Source organism: Polypterus senegalus, chromosome 6 (genome assembly GCF_016835505.1).
Source record: "Polypterus senegalus isolate Bchr_013 chromosome 6, ASM1683550v1, whole genome shotgun sequence".
NCBI lineage: Eukaryota > Metazoa > Chordata > Cladistia > Polypteriformes > Polypteridae > Polypterus > Polypterus senegalus.
The window spans coordinates 127937640-127963232 of NC_053159.1; the positions used below are offsets into that span (position 1 = coordinate 127937640).

The following is a 25593-nucleotide window of genomic DNA, read 5'->3' on the forward strand; positions in this document are numbered from 1 at the left end:
ATGTGAATGAAAAGTAGTGCGAGGACATCCATATTTACTTTACTGACATGAAATTGTATTAGCACGTGTAGGAGGGAGACCCTTTAGTTAGAGGGCCCAACATTGATCTACCTGCTGTCCCACTGGTGGCAGAGCTCTAGACACATTTTAGCATAGCACATTCCTCTTTGAGCTACTCATGCCACTTTTTAATATTGTGCTGACAAAAATTACTTAGGAATGGTTTGATATCATTTCCTTGTTATTTTTTTTTTTTAGCCTTATGCCTCCTGAATCACCGGTATGAGAAAATCCTCACATACGATATGCAATCGAATAGTTATACAAGACATTGAACTTTTTGAGGGTAACCCCCATTTGTTGAACTGTAGACCCTTTTAAGCCATTTTTGGACCACATTTTGTACAGAAAACTAATGATCTGATGGACATGAAGTTGTGCGTGTCACATCAGCCGACCCCAGGGGTCTACCCCCTAATGGGATACGAGGAGTCATTCCCTTTCACAAAACTATGAAAAAAACAGGCTTATGGAGTGCCATTTGATGACATTTCAAGGTTGCTGATCACAAACAGAATAATATTTGATTCTTTACCAGTGGTCCCAGTCCTCTAAGAGACACACTCCCCGAAGGTTAAAAATAACATACGTCAAACATAAGCATGTGGGATATCATTTTAGATTATTTCAAGGTCAATATTTATGAATATGATGTTATTTTGAGTCCTTTACTAGTGATCCAGCCCTCTATGGACCTCAAGCACAGGGAGGAAAATGACAAATATCTACTGCAATTGAGAATATTCAGATTTTAAAAATTAAAACTGAAGCACACATTTTAGTATTTCAAATATTTGACACAGCAGTTCTTGTTTATTATGCACTTCTACTTCATGAAGTAGATGCATTTCTTAGGAACAGTCAGAAATGGGGTGGCTTACACTCATTTAGATGTGTAGCTGTCAAAACAATTGGTCATTACTTTATTTTTTCCATTCTCCTGCTTTTCTTGGTTGCATTTAATATAACTGCCATTTTATTTAGGTTATTCTTTTAGATCTTGCAAGGCAATCACAGAATGGCCAATTACCAATGGCATACTCCTCATTAGAACTTTGTGCCCTTCTACAATACTAATCTTTACTAGGAGACACCCGGACCTCCAGTCCAGTACCACTTTTCTTTCTGCTATGTCACTGTGTCGATCGCTGCATGTTTCTAGTACAGAGTTGTTCGTCACTATTGTTCTATCAGCCTTGTCACTTTGTTGATCAATGTCTGCATCACAGAGGTGATGATCAGTAAGGCCCATGCAATGTGCTTCATGGAGCTCTTTGTGACCACGTGTGCTTTTTCCTATTAGCCATGGCCTGCTTCTGCGTCACTGCTTGCTGTGAGAATGACGTCAACCACGGAAGGGAGCTGCACTGCCGTGTGCTGAGAGGAGGACCTGAAGCTGTATTCTGTGGCCATGGTGGCCTGACCGACCATCACAGGTGATGCTACATGTATGACAGCATGAGCTCTCAATTGAGACCAAGCTCAAACTTCAAAGTCCATTGGTGCGCAAGTTTCTGTGTACCACACAGACAAGCCTTAGCATTTTATATATAATTTATATAGATAAATTGAATGTTTGTTTGCCAATCACACAAAAATGGCTGAACTAATTTCCACAAAACTTTGCATGTGCATTGTTGTTGGTCCAACTATATGGTGTATTGGGGAAAGGCATTGTATTGGAAGGAGGCATCCCAAAAACCAGTGTGCACACGGAAACTACAAACCCCATCAGGCAGGAGAAATGCACTGGGACGCTATTATCAGTGTTCACTAACTTTTGTACAGGTCAAACAAGTATCTTATTCAAGACCACAGTTGCAGTATTTTCCTTTTAATTAATATGGACAATTTTATTGTCTCCCTGGATTACAGCTTTTGTATAAGGGTACATTTTTTTGTCTCATCATGGGTTGTGTTTTAGGTGACACTGTGTGAACAATGCTGCCTCACGATAAGTAGACAAATGTTAAGTTTTGGGTGTTCCCTGTGTGGGGTTTACATGTTCCTCCCACATCTGCGTGAGTTTACTCTGGGTGCTCAGATTTCCTCCTACAGTACAAGGACATGGAGGTTTAATGAATTGAAATTGGTCCTAGTGATAGTGTGAGTGTGTCACACTGAGATGGCCTTGCCCCCGATAATTGCTGGGTTATGTTCCGGCTGCCCTGTGTCCCTGCAATGGATAGGCGGGTTAACAAAAAGGCACTGTATTCCACAATGTTGAATTTTTGAAAGACACATTTTCTCTGTCTAAATTTCATTTACACTGTTTTTAAGAAATATACAAGTCGAAAGCGTTATACTGTGTTACCAAACCATTAAGGCACAATGTTTCTTTCTTTCTTTAAACCCCGCCTAAAAAACATTTAACACACCAAAATTCCTTTTTAGTAAGTTTCATGGTTGTGAAATAGAATGTGAAACAAGATTTAGCATCAATTTTGGAAATATGTATGCAAAATGATACTCTGCTCTTTTGTTCACCACCACCTATTATTTTGTGAAGGTACAGTACATTATATATGTGTGTGTGTATTAATCTTATGGTGCGAGAGTAGACCAACCTAGTAACAAACTTTGTAAGCCTCACTCAATTTCTAATAGCCAACATATATTCCAATGGTCAGAATCAGATAAATGAAGAACCAGAAGAAGAAAACCATGTATCAACTGGCTTTATTGGCTGTGTATTTTATAAACATACATTACATGCTACAGAAAATAAAGTAATTTTCAGTCATCATGGGTGTAAATTATACAGAGTTATGATACAATGGGCACATCTTCATATTAATAAGATCAACATTTCTATCTGCTATTAATCCTTTAGAACTGGGAAGGGGGAAGAAACAAAAAAAAAGTTGACTTGATTGGTAGGGATTTTACAAAAATTTAAATTAATCATTAATTAGATGTTGATTACACAGATGTGTATTTTACCAGAAAGCAAAAGAGTTGAAACAATGAAAAGAATGTAAGACATTTATAATCATCTTACTGGCAATTGTTAACCAAAACAATGTCATGTGTTTAATGTATCTGTAAATGAAGTGCATCCTAAAGCAGAGTTCCTGTTGTTTAGGTCCTTCCCTCCTAATCTTACAGGTCGACATATCTGAGCCCATTTTCCTCAAGTGATCTGCATACACAATATATATGCTGTTCCATATTTTACATGGCGATTCAGTTACCAAAGTTCAATAGGCTCCATTTTATTGCACGGAAAAAGAACATTGCTGCAAATGGACATGAAGCCACCTTGCTTTCTTTATACACACATGCTCAGTTTCACTAGGCACACAAGAATATGGTGTTTTATTTGTTAAATATTTCACCCTGCTTTCTTATACCACTCCTCAAATTTATATCTCACAATGTTTTGCTCTACCCCTAATTAGACCATTCCATGGTGGTGGTCAGAGAAACTATAATTCCAAAATATAACAAATAAAAGATAACTGATCCAATGAAAAAAAGTCTCCTTTCTGAGGAAGTCTGAAAAGTTTGCTTGTTTTGGATTTCTGTAACCCGATAGTAATCCCCACATAACCATCTCCAAACTGCTGAATTTCATTCAGGGTAGGAAGCAACCCTGGGTGGGTCTATCACAGAACCACATCAACTTTGCAGTACGTAAGTGATCAATGAGAACACTTTTTTCAGTGTGTTAATATCAAATGAAGTCTGTCAATAGCTCCATTTAAGTTTCTGACCTTATACCCTGTCCATCAAGTTTGAAATAAGTAAAATTACAAAGAAAATAAATAAACATACGTCTAGTAGTGAGGCAAGACCACAGTAAAGAAGTCAGAAAAAAGATTAAGAAAATATACAGTAGCAATACTCCAGTGTGCATGTTCCTTATTGCAGTATTAAAAAAAAAAAAATCAGTTGGGCATCTGGGCCTTACTGTTTGAAGAGGTATACTGCCACAGTATATATTTTGCACAACAGATTATTTAACTGCTGCTGATGTGATATTTAATTTCATTTAAAATACTTATTCCTTCCAAATGAATGAGGTTTGACATTTTATGTCCACTACCTATATCCCACTACTGTATTATCCTGTGTGATGGATATTTTCAACTTTCTTGATTTCTGAGACTGAAATATAAATCAAATCTGTGCCGACATTATCAGTTAGGAAATAAACCCCATCCATACTTAACAGAGCATGCAACGCGCAGCATCTTAACTTCACATTGCACAAATGTGGCTCTTCCATTTTGATCAAAATGACTCTAATGGATGTGATTAAAGCAGTTTCCTCTATCAGCTCATATTACATGTGTTATGATGAATCTGATCACAAGTACAATATATTGCCATTTCCGGTTATATCCTCTTAATCATGAACAGTTTAAAAACTGGACATGGAATACATTGTTTTATTTTTAAGATATCTTTTCTCTTAATCCCTATTTTTTAATGACAAGGATCAAAGACACATAATAAAGCATGATTATCAGGAGTTTGCATACATACAGGCAATTCAATATACCGGAACCCCATCTTTATGTTTAACTTCATATTTTTAAAATGAAAAGATACAGTGAAAACACTTGACACAGAAACAAGAATACAAGATAAAAATCCCCTTGACCGCTTTAAAACAGGCACAGATGGCACAAAATGATGTGGAAGGCCTCCGCACTGCAGACCACTCGGGATTGTTAGTAGGTGTTAAATGTTGTTTTTCTTGCGTTTTTCAAAATTATTTTTAAATAAGCCCACTCCACTCTCACCTAATTTACGACAGCCCTGTGATTGTAACAAATAAACTGTCATTTGTAAGAAGTAAAGGATTTGCAGCTATTGGTGGTTGTGCTTAAAAAGGGAGGTATTTACACAGAAGACTGAAACCCTGATGAAGGATCAACATCTTTTGTACTGTACTCTAGACCATTTAGCACAGTCTCTATTTCTGAATCTATATAATGATCATTTCCATATTAATATAAACTGACAGCCAAAAAAAATTAAATCACTGATACAACTTCTCGCATCAACTTCCAATAATATTAAACAGCAAGCAAGATGTGGCAATACTGCAAACACTATGTGTAAATGGCAAATAGATTAATCTCATGTGAACTGCAATATTTTCACATAATACTGTAGATTTGTTCTTCACTGTTAAAAATTTTTTGAATATAGACCAGCAATTCCGAAAAAGGCTGGGCAACAAACATTTCAAAGTGCACATTTCTGAACTATGAGGTATGTTCAGTCTTTTATGAATAATTCTATAAATCAGTCTAGCTCAAAACATATGGATCCTAAACTTGACCTTAGAATTTCTATGGCACATTCTCAAGACCTCTTCTATAAATCAAAGAACATATAAATTAAAGAGACAAATATTTTTAAAATACTGTCTTAACAAATATTTTTAACAGCATGATCCTAGTTATTGCAGCAATATGTTATAAATAAATGTTATGCATGGTTGTAGTGGATTTTAATAAAAGAGAATCATAAGTCTTTCTTAAGTGTCAGTAAAAACAGATAAATATTTTTCTGCATGTAAGTTTTAAAAATAGTTTCAGAAAACACAGCCACTTTCCACCTGTGAAAAAAAATCCTGATTAGTGTATACATTATACAAATGTAAACTAATTACAAAGAAAATGAATGATACTGTGTTAAAATGTTACAAAAATCCCTAAATTGGCAATATTTAAAAACAGGTAAATATTTTGGAGGTGGAGTTCTTTGATAAAAGTGATTTTTGTAAGCCTAAACCTCAAATTTTGGTTTTGTTTCAAAAGGAGATCGCTTGAACTTGAAGAATGGGAAGCCAGGCCCTTTGGCACAGAATTACCTACTAGAACTATTAAAGTACCATAACCTCAAACAGTCCTTGAGAAAACAATAATGACAAACACAGGCCAAACAGAAGGACAAAATACATTTATCCAGCTCTTGCCTGACTACTTCTGAACACCCTGAAGAAAAAGAAAAGACAGATACATTATGCTAGGAATACAGACACATAAAAACAAATACTTTGCAAATAAAAAAACCTTTTCTGAATTTCATGCATTACACACATTGAAATACCTGTTCCCACCATGCTCTCTCCTTTGAATGTACTTCATTTGATGCAGCTGTCTTTATCTTAGAATAAATAAGAGTATTTCTCTTATTTTACATCCAAGGACAACTATGATAAGGAAGTATTCAAATGGCAGGATACTGCTCTCCAAGTTTCTTTTTCAAGTAAATTCGTTTTGATCAATATTGGAAGACTTCACTGTTTGACACACTAAACATTTATGCTAGAAAACAAAGAATGTTATCAACAGTGTACAAAATCTTTTACTCTAGTATGATTTCTCCATTAAAAAGGTTTAAGTCCTTCATAGGCACTCCTATAGAAGGGTAATAAATCATTTTTTTGCTTGGTATTGGTGATATAAGCAGTTTAATTTCAAGTGAGTTAATTACATACATAATGCTGGTAGTTGTCTGCTGCCAGAACCAAGAGGGGTTTGAGATGTGTTCGTTATATTAACCGCAATCAAGTGATTTTCTGGCTCTAGGCCTGGAATGATGAAACAAATGCCCTACTTATTGGGCGTAGCAAAGAATTATGCTTGCAAAGAGAAAAAGTGTGTGGATGAAAAGTTAAGTGTGCATGCTCCTGAGAAAGGTAGTTTTAAGTTAATGGACAAAACATACGAATGGTGGCCCAGATGACATCAGTTACTTCCAATGTTTATCAATTCTGAAAAACAAAGTGCAACTCCAACCCAGCATTTTCTAGATGGGGTTTTATTGATTTGTTAGTGTATATATTTATTAGTGTCAGACTTACATTAACAACAAACAGAAGGGTTCAAAGTCAATTTTTTTTTGTTTCAGCAATGTACATGAGTGATCTTCTCCAAGAGGATACAATTCTGTTTTCATTAAATCTTGTCATATAACCGTAATCACTTACTCACTTTACACAAGTAATTAAATCAGTGCTAAAAAAACAGGCTCTAGATAGAATTTCCAAAAAAAAAAAAAAAAAAATCAAGAATTGTGCTGATCTGAAAAATGTTAGTGTTCTATTTCCATGTGCATGACTGCGCTGCATAGTGGTTTACTATAAAGACACAACACCATTAATCTGAAATACTGTTTTGTCTGAGGAGGGAAATGTTTTAAAATGTGGGTAATCACTTTATATTCATTAAGTCAATTATTGGATTTTACCCACTACGGCTATTTGCTTATGGTTGCCTGTGAAGTTTTTAGCATACTTGTATGTGGCAGACTAATGGGGGTCATTTTCTGTGCTTAGTTTATGAAACAAATACCCTTTGAAATAATATTTCTGGGGTAAATGTTGTAAGTTTGTGGCAATTTTTGAAGACTAATTTTTATAAGAAAAAAAATGAAACAATGGATATATTTTATTCTGCTCTGTATATAAACCATATTCAGTGTGCACAGATTTTCTTTATACTTTGCTCATTACATTTTAGTGTTACATAGTATTGTAAAAGAAAAAAAAGAATAACAGTTTCAGGATTCACAAGGAATGAGGTTTCATTTAATCTAATTGTTTGCTTAGTGCACAATCTCTCACCCTTTTGGCTACTGCTAACACACTTATCTTGTCAATATTGCAGCACATGGATGGTACACCCAATGTGTTAAGCAAATATTGTCAATACATCTAGGAAATCTCCAAGGTACCAAGGTACACTTAAAAATAACACCAGGTTAGCTGTTGGACCTTCTAATTTTGTAACAGGCAAAAAGGGTGACTAGTAAATGTTGCTGTTCTGAAGTTTACATAATACCCCTTCATATGGTGACTATGTTAATTATGACAATTGTAAAAAAACAAAAAAAGTCAGAGACCAGAAGATAGGGCCAAGTTTTCGTTGAAGAAAAAAAAAAAAAAAGAAAGAAAAAGAAAATGGGTGTTGGCAGTTGAGCTCAAATGTAGAAATGTCAGTTTGAGTGATGAATGGTCCCCTCCTTTTGGCCTCAGCTCAACTCTTCTTCCGGGTTCTGTTGGTCAAGCAGTCGCACATGAGTGAAAGGGAAGTGACCCCGCTTTCCTTTGCACTCCCCCTCCCACTGACCATTCACGTTGATCTTTGTAACCTTTACCATGTCACCAACCTAGAAAATAGCGAAAAAGAGAGGAAAATATCAGTAGATTAAAAACCATGCAAATATTGCTGTTGTCATAGTGCAAGATGAGCACCATTCTTCAAGTATGTATAAATATTACAAATGTAAACTTCATCATAAAGACAAATGTTTGATCTGCATGCACAACTGGGCACTCAAATCATATTTTCAGGCTACAAGACATTCATGCAGAATTTAACAAAAAATAGGTAGTTTTCTCTTATGTTGCAAAAATCAGCATCCAACTCGGACCTTTACAGAAACATTCCACAATTGTCCACTAGATGGAAGCATTGCATAAATGATACAACTTTAAGCCTCTCTAAGAATTCTGTTAATTGGATGTGCATGTAAAAAGACAAAAATGGAAATCAAAAAGACTACTCCAAATGAGACTTCAGAATAAACAAATTAATTTAAATTACAAAAGAGCTGAGCTAGAACATGTGTAGATTTTAGATGCCTTACCCTTCAATCACATTGCAAATTAGGTGCTATAATCAAAAATAAAATCTATCAAGTTGCCAAAAATGAATTCAAGGAAGTTTAAAAAAAAATAAAACTAAAGAAAATCTAAATGTGTATGATTTTACAGACCACCTTCATAATGAAATCATCATGCTTATGTCAAGAAATAATGTATTCACCTCTTACAAATATTCAACTTAAAAGCACTCTTTTCAAGTTACTCTAGCTGGAAATATAGTCGCTAATAAAAAAAAAATCAATTTACCCCACACATGAAAAGATATTTTTTTAATTATAGATAGAACTTTATTCCTACCAAGGGGACAATTATCTATATACATTAGAAGCTCAAGAAATGCAGAAATATAACAAAACCACCACCACCCTAAAAACAAAGAATTACAAAAAAAAAAAAATAAAAAAAGAAGCACACCAATTTCACACAACAAAATTGCGAAATTTTGGAAACTTAAACTAGATAATCATTGATATTTCAATCTAACACATTTAATAACAAGCCTGTAAAACTTGACTACATATTTACACTGATTTTGCTTGAAAAGATTCAATGTGTGAATACTTAAAAGAAGGAATCAAATATAATAATAATATGTCTCTCAAAAAATGGCATTTGATGTTGTAAGAAAATAACAGGACACAAGTATGTACTTTGATAGTATACAGTAATTTAAAAGCATAAACTTTATGCTTGCAACCCATGATGGGAGGCAGCTTTACAGCTTCAGCCACATTTTTATTTAATGACTAATGCCCCCATGAGTATGAAATTGTCTTGGTTTTAAAATAAAATTTGAGGTTTGAGAGAGAACATACAGTTGAAATGGGACTTAAAGAGGCTGTCATTACCACAGTAAGTCCTTAAAAAGAACTTCTGTGAAATCTCTGGAATTACACTCTATCAACAAACAAGCAATATTATGTACAATGTAGTGTTTTCTCACATGATGCGAGCTGGTGTAGTTTGTACCCATGTTTAATTTTATATGCTTCTCATTACCTTATTACATCTGCAGGCAGAAAAATGCCTTAAGTATCAATAGCTGCAGACATAAGAAGTGACATCAGAATGAAACAGCACATGAAAAACATTTTTTTTTTTTCACAGGCTGTATAAAGAGGAAAAAGCAACAAGGTGCAGTTTATGTAATATAGTTAAAAATATACAGAAAAAATACTTACTTTTTTTTCCAGTAGTGCAATGGTCTGGGTTTTTGCTCAGGGTCAAATCCTAACTTACAACTGCTGCTGTTTCAGCATCATTACACAATATACTGGATAGAGCAATATAATAACTTGGATGAATCAATTAATTTAAAATATGCTTCTAATAAATGTGGCAGTGATATCTGGTCTGCAATTACGTTCAAAGTTTACTTCCTTAACATTTTAGTTGCATTCAAGAAATGAGTACTTTTCGAAAACAGAATTTGATTTTTATGTGTGTAGTCCCTATTGGAATAAAGTCCTGTCCTTGAACTAAATTCTGTTTAAAAACATAACTGCACATTCACATGTTAATGAATCATACATTATAAACAATGTCAGAGCTGTACTTGATTACTAGGTTAGCTTGAACTGCAAAGGATTTTCTTAAATATGATAATTTAAGACATACTTGTCTCATAATTAGCATGTAGTTTATACTATGTAGATTAATATGTATTATTCTAAATTATACTTGTCTCAAAATTAACATGTAATTTATACTATGTACAAAAATGTGTTATTGTAAATTATTTCAATGGAAATCTAAAGCAGTCATCCAATTGAAATGAAAAATAAGCAACAAGTACTTTTTTAAATGCAAAATTTCACAAAGAGTCTACTGTGCTTAACATATGCAGGTGTATACTTAAACATCAAATTACTAAAAAACATAGGCCTACTGTAAACTGATTAGCCACAACATTAAAACCACTGGCCTAATATTGTGTAGGTCCCCCTTCTGCTGCCAAACCAGCTCTGACCTATTGAGGCATGGACTCTGCAAGACCCCTGAAGGTGTCTTGTAGTATCTGGCACCAAGATGTTATCCAGCAGTTGCAAGGTGGGGCTGCCATGGATCGGACTTGTTTATCTAGCACATCCCACAGATGCTTGATCAGATTGATATCTGGAGAATTTGGAGTCCAAGTAAACACCTTGAACTTTTTGTCATGTTCCTCAAACCATTCCTTTCCAAACATTTATGCAGTGTGCTAGGATTCATTCATTTGCTGAAAAGAGGCCACATCCATGAGGGAATACTGTTGCCAAAAAGAGGTGCATGTGGTCTGCAAAAATCTTTAGATAGGGGGTTATATGTTAAAGGAACATTAACATGAATGACAGGACCCAAGGTTTCCCAGTCGAATATTGTCCAATGCATCATGCTGCCTCTGTTGACCTGCCGCCTTACCATAGTGCATCCTGCTGCCATCTATTCCTGAGGTAAACAATGCACATGCACCTAGCCATCCACATCATCTTAAATAAAATGCGATTCATCAAACCAGGCCACCTTCTGCCATTGCTCCATGGTCAGGCTGTGACACTAATGTACCCATTGTAGGTGCTTTTGGACATGGGCACTGTCACTGGTCTGTGGATATACAATCCCATATGCAGTAAGCTGCGGTGCACTGTGTATTTTGACACCCCTCTCTCATGGCCAGCATCAAGTTTTTCAGCAATTTGTGCTATAGTAGCTCTGGTGTGGGATCATGCCAGACAGGATGGGTTTCACTCCCAAAACACATAAATGAGCCTAGGGCACTCATGGCCCTGTCACTGGATCACTGGTTGTCCTTCCTTAGACCACTTTTGGTAGGTACTAGCCAATGTATACTAGGAACAACCCACAAGACCTGCCATTTTGGAGATGCTCTGACCCCGTCATCTAGCCTCCACAATTTACCCCTTGTCAAGGTCGCTGAAATCCTTATGCTTGCGCATATTTTCTGTTTCATACATGTCACTTTCAAGAACTCACTGTTCACTTGCTACCTAATATTCCCCAACAGTTGACAATATAATGAGATAATCAATGCTATTCACTTCACCTGTCAGTGTTTGTAATGTTGCAGCTGATTGATGTACAGTATATTTATATAGCACCCATCATCCACAAACACCATTCCAGTCATTTTTAAGAATAATATTTTACTAAGCCTAGATAAATTGAGTGACATCTTTAGGACCACAAAGGCTGTCTATTATAGCACTCTTGTTATGTGCAGAATGCAACATACTCAATAGGTTAAGCTTTACTATCAATAATGTATTTAAAAAAACATCCTCTTGAATAAGCTTATTTTCAGTTACAAACAAAAGTGCAAAGCTCTTAATATTTCAAAGCATGTTAATAAGTCTTAACAGAACAAACCAAACAACAACCAACAAAAAAAAAAAATAATAATAATGATAATATTTACAATTTCTGGGGCAAAATGTAGTGGGTGTGTGTCTGTGTGTTGTAGAACACAGATTTAATGTAAAAAGCCATAATCTCAGTATTCAAAGTTCATTCACACATCACTAGTAGTCATTAGTTTTGAAAAGTTACTGTGCAGGTATCATCTTCAAATGAAGGAAAAAAAATTTGTCTGTGAACGTCAGTAGGCTTTGCACCTTGGATACCTGAACTATTCTATAACATTTTAGTAATTATTTAGCACTCGGATGCTGATCTTTCTGATCATAAAATAGGTAATTACGATAGCAATTGACAAGAACAATCCTTCTATATAAAAAGCAGTCGGGATTGTCCTTCCGTCCCATGAGTGCTATGCAGGCGCGGTGTTTCACACACGCCCCATCCGTTTTGCAATGCACAATGGGATTTGTAGTTTCGTTTTTCCAGGTAAAAGATGATTTTCTACTCCAGACTGTGCGATATTTTCTTCTTCTTTCTTACTATATAAAAGCGGTCGGGATTTTCCTTCCGTCCCGTGAGTGGAAAGCATAGAGGTATTCCGCTTATCACAGACTTACTACTTGCAGCTTTCGGTACGAAGCGACATGATGTGAGCAGAGTTCTGGTGCTCCCATCGTTCCCTTGCTTTTGTGCGCGATGCGCTGGAAAAATAGACAAAATTATGTCTCTGGAAATAATTAATGTTGATGGAGTACAAATGCCACACCGCGTAGTAAATATCAGGGGGGTTCAAAACGGCGACCTCAATATAGAAAAAAACTTTCAATTTCATCACAAAAATAACAAACTATGAGTATTAAAGTAATACCGCTCAAATGCAATATAACCAAATTAATGAGTTTGTATAAAATATCAAATTGATCTACATATTGAATTGCCTTAAGAAGTGGTCAACTTAAAAGTCGGTCGTCTTAAAAGGCGGGTCAGCCTAGTTCATAATAAATTGCAGAATTATGGCATTTGAGGGTTGTTCTAGTGCCTCTTTCTCTTGCACGATTTGGCTCAAAAACTAATCAGCACATTGCCATCTCATAACAGGTTTAAGTTTCGAATTTCATATTTTTCCATCCAGCTGTTTTAGCTCTAGACCATCCTCAAGAAACACACACACACACACACGCACGCACGCAGACATACACCCATCATCAAGATACTGATGGTTTTGGTATCAGGGGATCCTAAAACATTGAAATCCGTCAAAAACCGGAGATCATAATTTTTGATGAATCTAAAGCTTTCACTCCCCCCCATAGATAATAGGTTATGGTGGGGGAGGGAGCAAAACAAAAAAAGGCAGAGTCACAGGCACACTAGAAAATTTGCCTTTCAAAAGTACTATTAGTATGAAATGGAAACATCTGTAACAGTTTCTCTCTTTTATCAGTTTTATATTTATAAGATGCTAATTTAACATAAAAAGGGGTGAATGAAGATGCCCCAAGTAAATCCCTTTCAATAGAAAAAGTGCTCCTACAGCTATGTTACCCTGCTGACATCTGAAGAACAAAATATTTACTGTAATTACTGCCCACAAAAATGCCAGGAATGCTTAAATGGAACAGTCATGCATTTCTGAATGTATTCCTGAAGTGAGAAAAGGCAGCTTTAAAAAGGTGATGAGTTACATACAGTACAAAACTGGACTCTAATGGGGGGTTCCTAGAAGATGAACATCAACAGGCCACAAATGGTAAAAAAAAAAACAAAAAACCAAACCTAAATAGATCCACTATAATTCTGATTTTAAATAACTTATGCATGGCTCATTATATTCCCTTTACCTTTTAGCTACTTTTCAATCTGGATACTCAGGCATGATATTTTTAGTTGTACTGTGACAGAATTAGCTCAAGAATATCAGAATGTCATTGTTGTGTCATTGAAACAAGATTTTCTACTCAATATATTGTCCTGCAGCCTGGAATCCCTAAAATGGCAACACCAAATGATTCTACTTACAGATGGTTAAAATTTTCTGTAACACTAACACAATTTTCAGGCCAAAGTCGTGTTTTATAAATTCTTAATTTTGTGTAAGAAATGGCTTTAGCATGTTTCTAAACATAAACACGTGTTATACACAATGCCAAAGGTCCCTATACTTTGACATGCATTTGCCCAAGCCAATTCATACTAATGCACTTAAAAGTATTCCTCCTATACCTTAATCCACATTAACAGTGATTGATTGAAAATATTCAATTTAATCTAACATATTATTTTTTTAGTGCTGTAAATTCTCAATTACAATGCATGCACAACCAAAATAGCATAGTACAAAATTTTCTCAGTTTCACAGATTTCAAGACTCAAATAAAATTTCAACAGCCTAGCACATAAAATCCTTAATTTTCAAAAATGCTTTCACTAGAATAAAGCCATCTGACAGCTAGCCAATATTTTGGGACATTTGCAACTAATGTGCCAATTCATAGTTGTTACTTCACCTAATAGTATACCCTTATTCTAATGATGGACAGGGCAGAAGAAGATTTAAAGAACCACCCACCAACATGACATTTCAATTACCCAAATAATTTAGCTTCTTGGGAAACTATGCTAAACTGTGCCCCCAATAAATCACTTATCCTCCATGGTACATGTGGTGTAGGAACACACTAGTACTTAAATATAGCTACATTTCAAACATAATTATATTTTAAATATATTAACTAACAGATATATTGGTTTACATAGCTGAACAGTTTAGGCCTAAAGGTGTGAACTGGAAACTTAGTCATTGTATTGTATATATTTAGTATGATAACATACCATGGAGCCTCATTTCAACCTCATGAACAAAATATATATAAAAAAAAATTGATAAAAATAAACAGATCATTCGGTGATCTCTTGATGCTGAACAATGAAAACCTAACACATAATACTGTATGTTGGGTGAATCAAACTGTTGTTGAAGTTTTACGGTTAATTGGGCAGAAAATGCCAATGTAAACTTAATTGCTTACTGTAATAAATCAGAAAAGTTAATAGGTTTAAAACTGTAAAGTTAACTTTGTTTACATAATTGTTACAATAATTATAACTGTTGAATATTATATACATTAGACCCCCGCAAAGTCGTGGTTCAGAGATCACGGGCTCAGTCATTCGCAGATTTTTCCTATTAGAACCTATCTAATAATTGTTAGCGGAAACCACAAATATCCTCCGCAATTTTTATGGCTTTTTTTCGTGGCAGTACTGTACTGTAGAGAGAACAGGAAGCAACTGTAGAGGAAAACGCGGCTTGGGATGGTGAAAGTAGCCAATAGAATTTGAAACTGCAACTCCCAGCAGTCCCTGCAGTGGCTCTGATTGGTCTCCTGCTGAGGGTGCTGGGGCTGTTGGGGTCAAAGGATGTCAGCCCGGCTACCTGTACTTATTGTCCTGGATCGTTTTGTGGTTGCCGTCTGGATTGTCTGCCGTCTGCCTGTGTACATGAGGACTGTAAGTGGATTCATAGCCATCCTAAAAAAGAAAGGAGCGCTCCTGAACCCATCCACCAGTCTTCACCATTTTTAGGAACTAGCGTTAGGACTATCTTTACATTCGTATTCAACGTGGGGATCTCTGGACTATCTATTTTCATCATTACTTTTCATCCGTTGCCATTTTTCATGAACGTTTTTCATGATTTACTGTGTGTGTTTTGTTTGTGCTTGTTTGTATTTAATGTGTAATCGCCGTAAGGGTAATGGGGTGGTATCGTTTTCATTTATTTCATTTGTTTTCATAACATTCTTTATTTGCTGTTTGATTACCGATTTGTTTTGTTTTTGTCTCCGTTTGTAAGTGTGTGCGGGTTGGGTTCAACTAGTCCTCGACGGTGTGAATCTTAGCAGCACCAGACTGCTAGAGCGTTATTCATTTCTCCTTGCTGCTGATTGACTGTGATGCATCTCTAGTCGAATGTTCTTGTATTTTCCGTTTTGTTCCTCTTAACCCTTTAACCACCTCAACCAGCAATAGTTGTTTCCTGGTGCCATTTGTGAACACGCTGATCAGTCAGTGCCATACATTCGTTGAGCAGCCAACGTATGACCACTGCCAGCAGGGGGGCTGAACACACCCCAGAAGACACGGATGCTTCTTAAAAAAACCCTCTTAAAAAACGTTGACAGGACTACTTTCACATTTCTCCCTTATTTGCTGCTTTGTCACATGATATGTTTCTTGCACTATGCATACTTAAAACCCTGAACAGCACCAGTCCTTTTTGGCTGATTGCTTTGTTTCTCTCTCCTCCTCCAAACAGCCTTTGCTCCTGCTGGGGGTCCCACTCCCGTTGTGCTCCCCTGTGATGTTTGTCTATTCTTTAATCGAGAACTGCACACTGAGCTCATTTTACTTCTGAAAGAGACATGTTTGTTTGAAGTGTTTGAATAAAGTTCCTGTCTCTACAATCTCCTGTATTTCTGTGTAATTTTGTGACCCAAGCGTGACAGCCTACAGCACTGATTGAACCACTGCACTAGACTAGCCTGCAAGCAGCGGCGCTTACGTCTGTGTGCTTGCGTGCAGCCAGTTCAAGCACAGCTGGCTCAGTGATTTACTGAAGTTCATCCATGACGTCAGTTTTTATAGTTCATTAGCAGTGTGTAAAATGATCAGTGCTGCAGTAATTGTGATGCTCTTTGCATGAAAAATAAATGTGTTCCGTTAAAATTTCACTTTTTCTTTGTAAATTGTGACGTTTACTTAAAGTGCAGCAAAAAAGTATTTGGCGTCCAGGGATGCATTAGCCCCCAAGTATGTGGCAGTTTAAAAGCCCCATGATGCCGCAAACGCTCTGCACCTTCTAATGCTTCTGGCAATAAAAATGCGCTTGCATGAATTACAGTACATATAGCAGTAACATCGGTATTTTACATTCTAGCACTGTGGGAGAAATAGCAGTACAGTATACAGGTTTACCTTTAAATCTTTTTTTAGGTAATGTATTAAGCTGAGTTTTTAGGGTTTAAAGTATAAAATAGGCATTTTGTTTTAACCACATCCAAAATTTGCGGGTGCTCTAGGAACATAAATCCCACAAATTTTGGGGGTGTACCGTAGTTTTAAAATAATCATTTACAATATTCATACAGGGCTCTAGAGTGCGACCAAATTTCTCAATGGTGCGACTAAAAAAAATCAAAGGTTGCACCGGTGCGACCAGCCGTTCGAGGGGGGAAAAAAAACGAAACTCCGTGACTCTTAAAGTCTCCCTGTTGTTCAACAACAGACACACATTCGGCCCATATCGTAGTCTAAACCAATCAGAGATAGTGAAGGGCGGATCCCGCCCCCCCTCTGATTGGCCGTGGTCCAGATATTCCTGTACGTGTGTGTACGTTTGAAAATGCATGTGATGCAGTCAGACAGAGAGAGGTGAGTAGCCCATCAGGTAAACAGTGGATGTAGCCGTGGATTATGAGAGAAGATGAAAAGAACGATTGACAGCTTTTTCGTTAAGAATGTTAAGTTAAGGCCTGATCCGTCCAAAAATCATAACCAATGCTCTGACACGGAGCCATCAACCTCCCAAGTTATAGCAAGCCCTGGTCCGGAGACGGCATTAGATATTGAGCCACATATGATCGGGTCCTAGCCCGATCCTAGCATAAGACATTGAGCCATGAGATGTTCAGTTTGAAGCCCTTAAAAAACTTAATTTAGATTTTCTTTTTAGTTAATTTATCTTGAGATTTTTTAAGTTTAAATTTCAGCTCAGTAAAGCACTTTAAGCACCAACACTTTTTCAGTAAGTTACCTTTCTTGTAGAATTGTGCTTGCCTTCAAATAAAGAACTTTATATTGACCAGATTGTTAGTTAATCATTTACAAGTCAATATTGCCTATATGGACAGCGATTAAAAAAAAAACAACTAAATAAATAAAGTGAACGTGTAAAACTATGGTGTTAAATGTGATGCGGTTGAAAATTTGGGTGCACCTAACTTTTGTGCTGGTGCACCTAAGAAAAAAAGTTAGGCGCACCAGTGCAAAAGTTAGTCTAGAGCCCTGTCATACATGAACCAAACTGAGCTCTTTCCCTCCACCAGCCCCCACCCTAGAGTACCACTGCCCATATGTCATCAATGGCCTACATTTCAACAGCAACCATTTCCTGTTTGGTGTGTCATCTCTCAACATGAAAGCTTTTTAAAGCAGGAAACATTCCAAATTATTAGTAACCTGTCTACAGAATGATATCTCTAAAACACAATGGTGACTTTAGATATTCTTTGTCTTTACTGCCACTGAAGATCTCATTAAATTAAAAGAAAAATCACAATTATTTACATTGAATAACTACAATTTTACACTTCGCTAGCGTTTCCACTGCTATAGGCTTCTTTTTGCAAAATAATTTGCCAAATTTTTGTTAAATTTGCACAAGGGAAAATAATTTCCTTTTCTGTATCACAACTTCACTTTCCTAAATATTTAAAGTTTATTAACTTTGATCAAGCTTTTTATACTAATGAAATATTTTCAGATATAACTTAAGATTGCATAAATCAAATATATAAAGATGAACTTTAGTATACAAATTTTAATAGTAACATACAAAAAATACTTATCCAACAGCAATTTACATCATGAATAACCCATTGTTACCTAGGGTTAAATAGCATAATAGGTGCAAAAAACTTTTTTTTTTTTCCTTTAATTTATTAGAGAACAATTGCTTTTATCTTTTATACATACAGACACACACAGTATATACACTATTATAACATTTTCTGATGCATCAAAGAGCAGTATTTGCATTTAATTACTAGGTCCGTTTAGGTTTGTGCACGTAATATAGAAACATAGAACATTAAAGAGTTCCTGATTATTCCAACCAAACTCCACTCCAATATAAACCTTATTTATGTGAAAAAGAGAAAGGAGAAACTTAAGTTATACCTGTCTTACAAGGGGGCCTTACATTACTATGATACCAAAATTTCTCACTTTGAAAAAATACTTTTTACAATATTATGCTTTTTATGTTCACCAATTATGTTACTGCTTAATCACTGATAACTAACTTCTTTACATTGCTCTTACCACACAAGCAAACACAAAATGTGACTAAATCTAAAAAAAGTACTACATAAGCTAACAGTTACATCACTGTATCAATCTTGTTGATTTATTCCTATGTGCACATGACCACTCTATAAATCTCTCATCTCTACGCCAGCCAGATGCTGCCGATACTGACTAAAACGTGACATTATAGCTGAAGCAGGGGTAGAGAAATTGTAAACAAATGCAGAGGTCTGCTGGGCTAACAACTTTGCAAACCTGATAGTCCACATGTGCTTTCTGCTAGCCCATCTTTATATATGGGTAAAAGGTTTCTTGCAACTTTTTATGGCAATGTTTAATTGTACAGTTTTACTATACATGAGCTCATAGCACTCTTCCATTACAATGTAAACACACTGGCATCATACAAGAACACACTTTGCAAATACTAGAGATGATTTTTAAGGATTATGACATGCTTAAGTGTGGACTTTTTCCAAGTACACAAAAATATTTAATCAAAAATGAACTGAAATAAATTAATATTGTATTCACAAATTATGTTTTCAGACCTAAATTTAGACTCCATCAATTAGTTTCTCTGTCAAAGTCATCCTCAGCTTGATCTTCACAGTTATTCTGAAGTACAATATGTCCTTTATAGTGTCATATACCTTTAGTTGACCACATATCTGTTAATGACGAGTCTCATATTTTTTCAAGAGAATTCTCTCTGTGACTGCACAAGGCAAGATCAATTTGAAATAGTGTATAGCCGTTTGATTTCAAAAGGTTGTCCATTTCCTATTGAATACTTGAAAATTTGTGATAGAAGCACTGGTGGAACATTCAAGACATCACATTTGATCAACAAGTCACTGAATAATATTAGGACATTTTCTGAGCGGCAGCAAGTCCTGTCAGTTGAAGCTGCCTGCTGCATCAGTGGACATTTTTGTTCCCAAGATGTACATTTCATGAAACGTCTTAGCACTGCATCAGCATTTGTTGCTCGCGGACTTGTAGACTGTTTAATGTTATAGTGCTTTCTCACCATTTCAATCCTAAAATTAGTTTTGCCTGCAAACTTTGGATCACATTTGGTTTCTCAATGCTCTCTGCATACAGCAGGATACATTGTCTGACTTGGTTGTAATACCGTCTCCGCCCTGCAGTCATTGCTATATGGCAGAATATTCTCCACATTTGCTTTGCTAAAAAAGTTCTTCCACTATTTTATTGTCTATTTACTTTTGTCATTGTGCTGCTTGTACTTATGATTATTTTCACTTGTAACTGGTGTTGAAGTAATGGAACAGATTCCCTTGTCATTTCCTCTTTTATTCTAACACAGTATGCGTTAATTATTACCATATTTATATTGCAGTGAATGAAGAGCGGATACAATTCGATTTTGGCATTTTTGCTTTCGCTGTCCCAGCTGCTCCACAGTTAATAGCCAAGTGCGTTTACATGCACACACAAAACCGGGCTAAGGTAAATAACCTGAGTAGAGCAGAAGTCTGGATAGTATTCAATGAAGCACTTTTTTTTTTTTTTTAAATTGCTCAATAAACCTTGTTTGGGTAAGCCTCTTCTTCGAGTCAAGGCTCAGTAGGTTCCACGATTGCAAAGTGTTGCTTGTTAAATCAAGACGGCTTGGGCAATTCATAATTATGCACAACCCCGTGGGATTTAAGCAGCTCAAACAAAAGATTGTTGGTAACATCAATCATAGTTTGGAAAGTACAGAGAAGACTGTGATACTGGGAGACTGAGTACCTCTGACTTTAAAAATGAGACTGATGGGATGCATGATGTATTATGAGAGAGCTTAGAAATGTTTAGAGTTTTATTTGGAAAAGTTTAGAGTTTTGTCATAAAAGAGCATAACATGAAACAGAGACAGTGGCAGTTTTTTAGCCGTTGATCAATAAATAGTTGACACACAAAAAAGAAATGTGTCTATCCATAGCAAACCAATGTCAAAGTAAATTATGGTTCTACATTTGTGCACTGCATAATTAAATAAGAATGATATTACTCAAAAGAATTTCTTTTAAAAGCTTCCTTTGAACTGTCCGATTGTAAATGTACTGGCTTTTGTAGGTCACACTTTAAACACTTAGTGTATTTGGCAGGAATTGAGAAAGATATACAAGAAAATAACTGAGTTCAGAATTGCTAGAACAGTACATTTAATATATGCAAAAGTATATTTCACATTTAGCAACCAAAAAGAAAGCTGCTGCTCCTGCCAATGATGTGATTCTCTACTGTCACTCCTGATGAAAGAGTTTGCCCTCATCAGATGTCTAATTGTACAATAAGACTGGTCAGTGTCAGTTAAAAGGACCAACCTGTGCAAATGAATGATTTCTACTTTACATTATTTAGTCTCTAATTAGCGTGGTGCTGCCATTATTCACACACAAGTGCAGTCTACTGCACCTGTAACATTTGGGAAGTCTAAATAACATTATCCAGTGTCACGAATACAACTTTGAATAAATGAATTTTACAGAGATTCCCTTACCACGCTTCACATTTTATGCACTGAATACTTGTATAACCACAAACATCTGTATGAAAATCATTATCTGGAGTACTAGACCATGCAAGTGTTTCTATTTTACTGGCATATCCTCCCATTACATTATACTGTATTTTTTAAATCTTACAAGTGAAAAAAATATATGGATAATGGATATGAACAATACTATTATAAAAAGAAAATGGAAGTCAAGTAGTGTTATTGAATCTATTTAATATAGGTTAAGTCTTTATTATTTTAGTATATAGATACAAATACTGTTGTTACATATCAAAAATGACAATGAGCTTCTTTCTATTCATTATTTTGCCGATGGTTTACAAGTTCATTGAACTATGTGAGGACAAGAGCACACCAGGGTTGATCCTAGAATGTCTTTAAGTGTAGCATTTTCTTCTTCTTTGCGCTACTTTAGTGTAATAAGTTTACTGACAGAATTGACACAACTATACCTGACATTTTAACAGTGTGGGACAAACCCCTTTAAACGTTTTTTTCATTACAATACTTTTCCTTTTGTCTCAATAAATGGCATAATCCAAATGGTTGTCATTTTTTCAATAAACAGTTAATGTTTTACGACTTTGCAACAAATATCAGATTAATTTAAATAATAGTATAACCAAGAATACAGCAAAATTAAAAAGGCTTCAAACTCCAATCACTGGAAAAAGGTGGTAATTAATGACATAATTAAAAATTTTCAGTTTAGGTTTAGGTTGTAATGTTTTATCATTTTGTAATGAATACATAAGATTAATTTAAATGAGAATTCAGTAACATTGGATATGCTAAAAAAAAACAAACTTTTATGAACTTTGAATCCATAACACCCCTCTTATCTTCATCTTTAGCCTGGCACAAACCAGGGTAAGACATGATGCTTAGTTGTCTCAGTTATCAAGTGCAACTTGTACTAATCCTCTTTGGTAGAACCCAGGAAGGCTCAGACAAGCCCAGCATCTCGAAATACAGTAAGTGAGGTACACTTGCTAAATATTCATTGTGGAATACTCCCCAGGTTTCTTAAAAACCTCAGTTTACATGAGTGAGTCGACTACTTATGGAGTTCACCTTTTGTAAAATCCTCCAATTTAAAAAAAAAAATACACAAACTTGCGTAATGCTTCTGGGAATAAGTGGGTCTGAAAATCTTATGTAAGTAATACCATTCACACATTATCAATAATGAGAAAAATCAGAAAACATAAAGCAAAATAAAAAACAAAAACAAATAGTAAAAATAATAAGGATGCTGTTCGAAAAAAATGTTATTGCAATTAATCCAATGATTAAAATGTCTAATCAAAATTAGCTATTCAATCAGTTAATCAAAATTTTACATATTTTCCTCAAGCATATTAATATTTTTCAATAAGGCAGCAATAACATAGTGATTAATTTCTAATATTCATGATTAATTTTCAGTGTCAATAATCACTTGCCTATGTATATTAAATTATTCAAGTTAGTTTATTGATTTGTTTTGTATAAAATAGAAGTGGTTAACTACTTCTTGGTTAAGAAAATATGTTTAGTCCTTTATATTTTTTATAACAGAGAGATATCTATAGCAAATAACTGGATTAAAAATAAACTGACACTTCATTAATATTTTTGTTACTGGAGTGCAAGCAGCATACTCTTTCCTGATTGGCTGTGTCATTAAACCAAGCAAAGGAGCGGCAAATCATCCAACACATTTGCTTCTTGGTTTTCACACAATACTGCTGCGATAAGTACTGGATCCCTGTAAAACTAAACTGGGATTAAATTTACCTCTCTACACGTACAGGTTTAAATACATATCTATGACCTTTGTTCAATTCTTTTTAACTTAGTTGAACGATGCACATGTGTTTAACCTCTCCCTTATTAGAAGAGGTGGGTAGAGTAGCCAAAAATTGTACTCAAGTAAGAGTAAAAAAGTATTTGGTGGAAAGACTACAAGTACTAAGTAACTGTTTGATCATAATAAATGATTTATTTTTTTTAGAAATGTTGTAATAAGACAGACAATATAAAATAATGTGCAAATTCTGCTATTTCCAAATAATAAAATAATGAGTAAAAATAAACAAGATCTTTACAAAATAAAGATGCACAAATAACACAAAGTTCCAAATCTCAGTTTTTCATAACAAAGCTTTTGAAGCCAATACCTACAGTAGGTAACATGTATGTTTAAACATGCCAACTGCTTACAGTGACAAGATATACTGTACACGGACAGTATAATACTGCATATTCACTTGCCCACCAAATAGCACAGCTGATAGAAAATAACATTAGAACAAGGCAGCTTGTGCACGTACAAGAAGTCTCACTTTACCTTGACTGTCTGTGTCTGTGCATGTTTGGTTAAACCATGCTTGTTCTTCACTCAGTGAAGTGATGGTTAAGCTTCAGCAGGACACAGACACAGCAGTCAGGCAGCGTCATGGCCAGGTTAGTGGCCAAGTAATATGGTGCCCTGCGCATTTATAATGTTCCTTATTCCTTGAATCACCCATCAACGGCAGGTGCTTATAGCATGACTGCGATCTTTTCAGATTCACTTTTACGGCGAAGTGCTACAGCACTGGGTGCCTGCAGTTGCTTCGGGACGCTCTTCCACGTGTCATCCCATTGGGTGAAATCCCACAAGAGTTTAGAAACTCACACCAGCCACGATTCCTTTCAAAGGTAAAACGCAGGTTAATTTGGTTTTATGTATTTTTACTTTATATTTTGTATTAATCATTTTTATTTGAATATTTTTGGGTTTTGGAGCGAATCATCTGAGTTTCCATTATTTCTTATGGGGAAATTCGCTTTGAAATAGAAGTGCTTTGGATTGCGAGCACGTTTCTGGAACAAATTATGCTTGCAAACCGAGGTTCCACTTGTATTCTTTCTTTCCCTGTCCGCTGTCTGTGAGGAGTTTGTGCTGCTATGCCGCCACAGTTTGTGTGTGGTCATGTGAATGCATGGCTACATCTGATTTGTGAAACTGAGCCATGTGATTATTGTTGCTATGTCTGATTGGTGAAACAGTCATGCAGTAGATGCACTGGCAGCTTCTCTCTGGCACAAATATATCTAATATGTAAATGGGAAAAAAAATAACGAGTCAGGTGTTGCCCAATGAAGTGGAGTAAGAGCAGCGTTTCTTCTTCACATATGTACTCATTTAAAAGTAAAAAGTATGGTGAAGTAAAACTACTCTTAGAAGTACAATTTTTTTTTTAAAAAGTTACTGAAGTAAATGTAACGGAGTAAATGTAACTCGTTGCTATCCAACTCTGCTTATTAGCTGCCACCAGATGACCAGCATATCCACATACATGATGTCACAGCCTAAGCAGGCAATGCTTTTGGTTAAAAAAGGTGATACTTTTGCAAAAATAACGCAATAATGATTTTTATTTTGTGTGTGTGTGTGTCTGGGTTAAGCTTATGTAGTAACACAGTAACTTATTTTTAAGTTATGCAAGTTTTTTTCCTTCAATAAAACAAGTATTATATTAAGTGACTTTTTACTTTAAAAAGTCATCTATTACGTAACACATTAACCCCAACACTGCAAAGGACAGTAGTGGCTGGGGATGCTTACTTTTGTAGGACTGGGGATTTATCCTCCTGTAACTGCAATGGGACCAAGTCATTATCAATTTGCAATTAATCAGCAGCCCTAAACAAAAATAAAAGTATTTTGTTAGCACTTTTTATAACCCTTTACACCAGGGGTCCTTAAACTACGGCCCACGGGCCGGATACGGCCCCTAATGTCATTTACCTGGCCCCCGCTGCAGCCCCGCTTTTTCACGCAGTGCAAGGAGAGAGCGGTTTGTCTGGTGTGCCAAAAGTCAGTTGCTGTGTTCAATGAATACAATTTGTATCAACACTATGAAACTCCACATAAAGACAAACATGATTGTTT

At 35.6% G+C, this 25593-nt stretch overlaps 1 protein-coding gene across 2 annotated transcripts in view; it reads right to left on the bottom strand.

The window, feature by feature from the left end:
* Positions 1–2722: 2722 nt before the first annotated feature.
* crk (v-crk avian sarcoma virus CT10 oncogene homolog) overlaps positions 2723–25593 on the bottom strand; it is a 48731-nt gene continuing 25860 nt past the window's right edge. Inside the window, exon 3 of one of the 2 annotated variants that reach the window (XM_039757139.1) lies at positions 2723–8193. In XM_039757139.1, coding sequence (XP_039613073.1) covers positions 8056–8193 — 138 coding nt within the window. In that variant the 3' untranslated portion in view covers positions 2723–8055. The remainder of the gene's footprint in view (positions 8194–25593) is intronic. The other variant, XM_039757140.1, reaches the window with a different exon arrangement.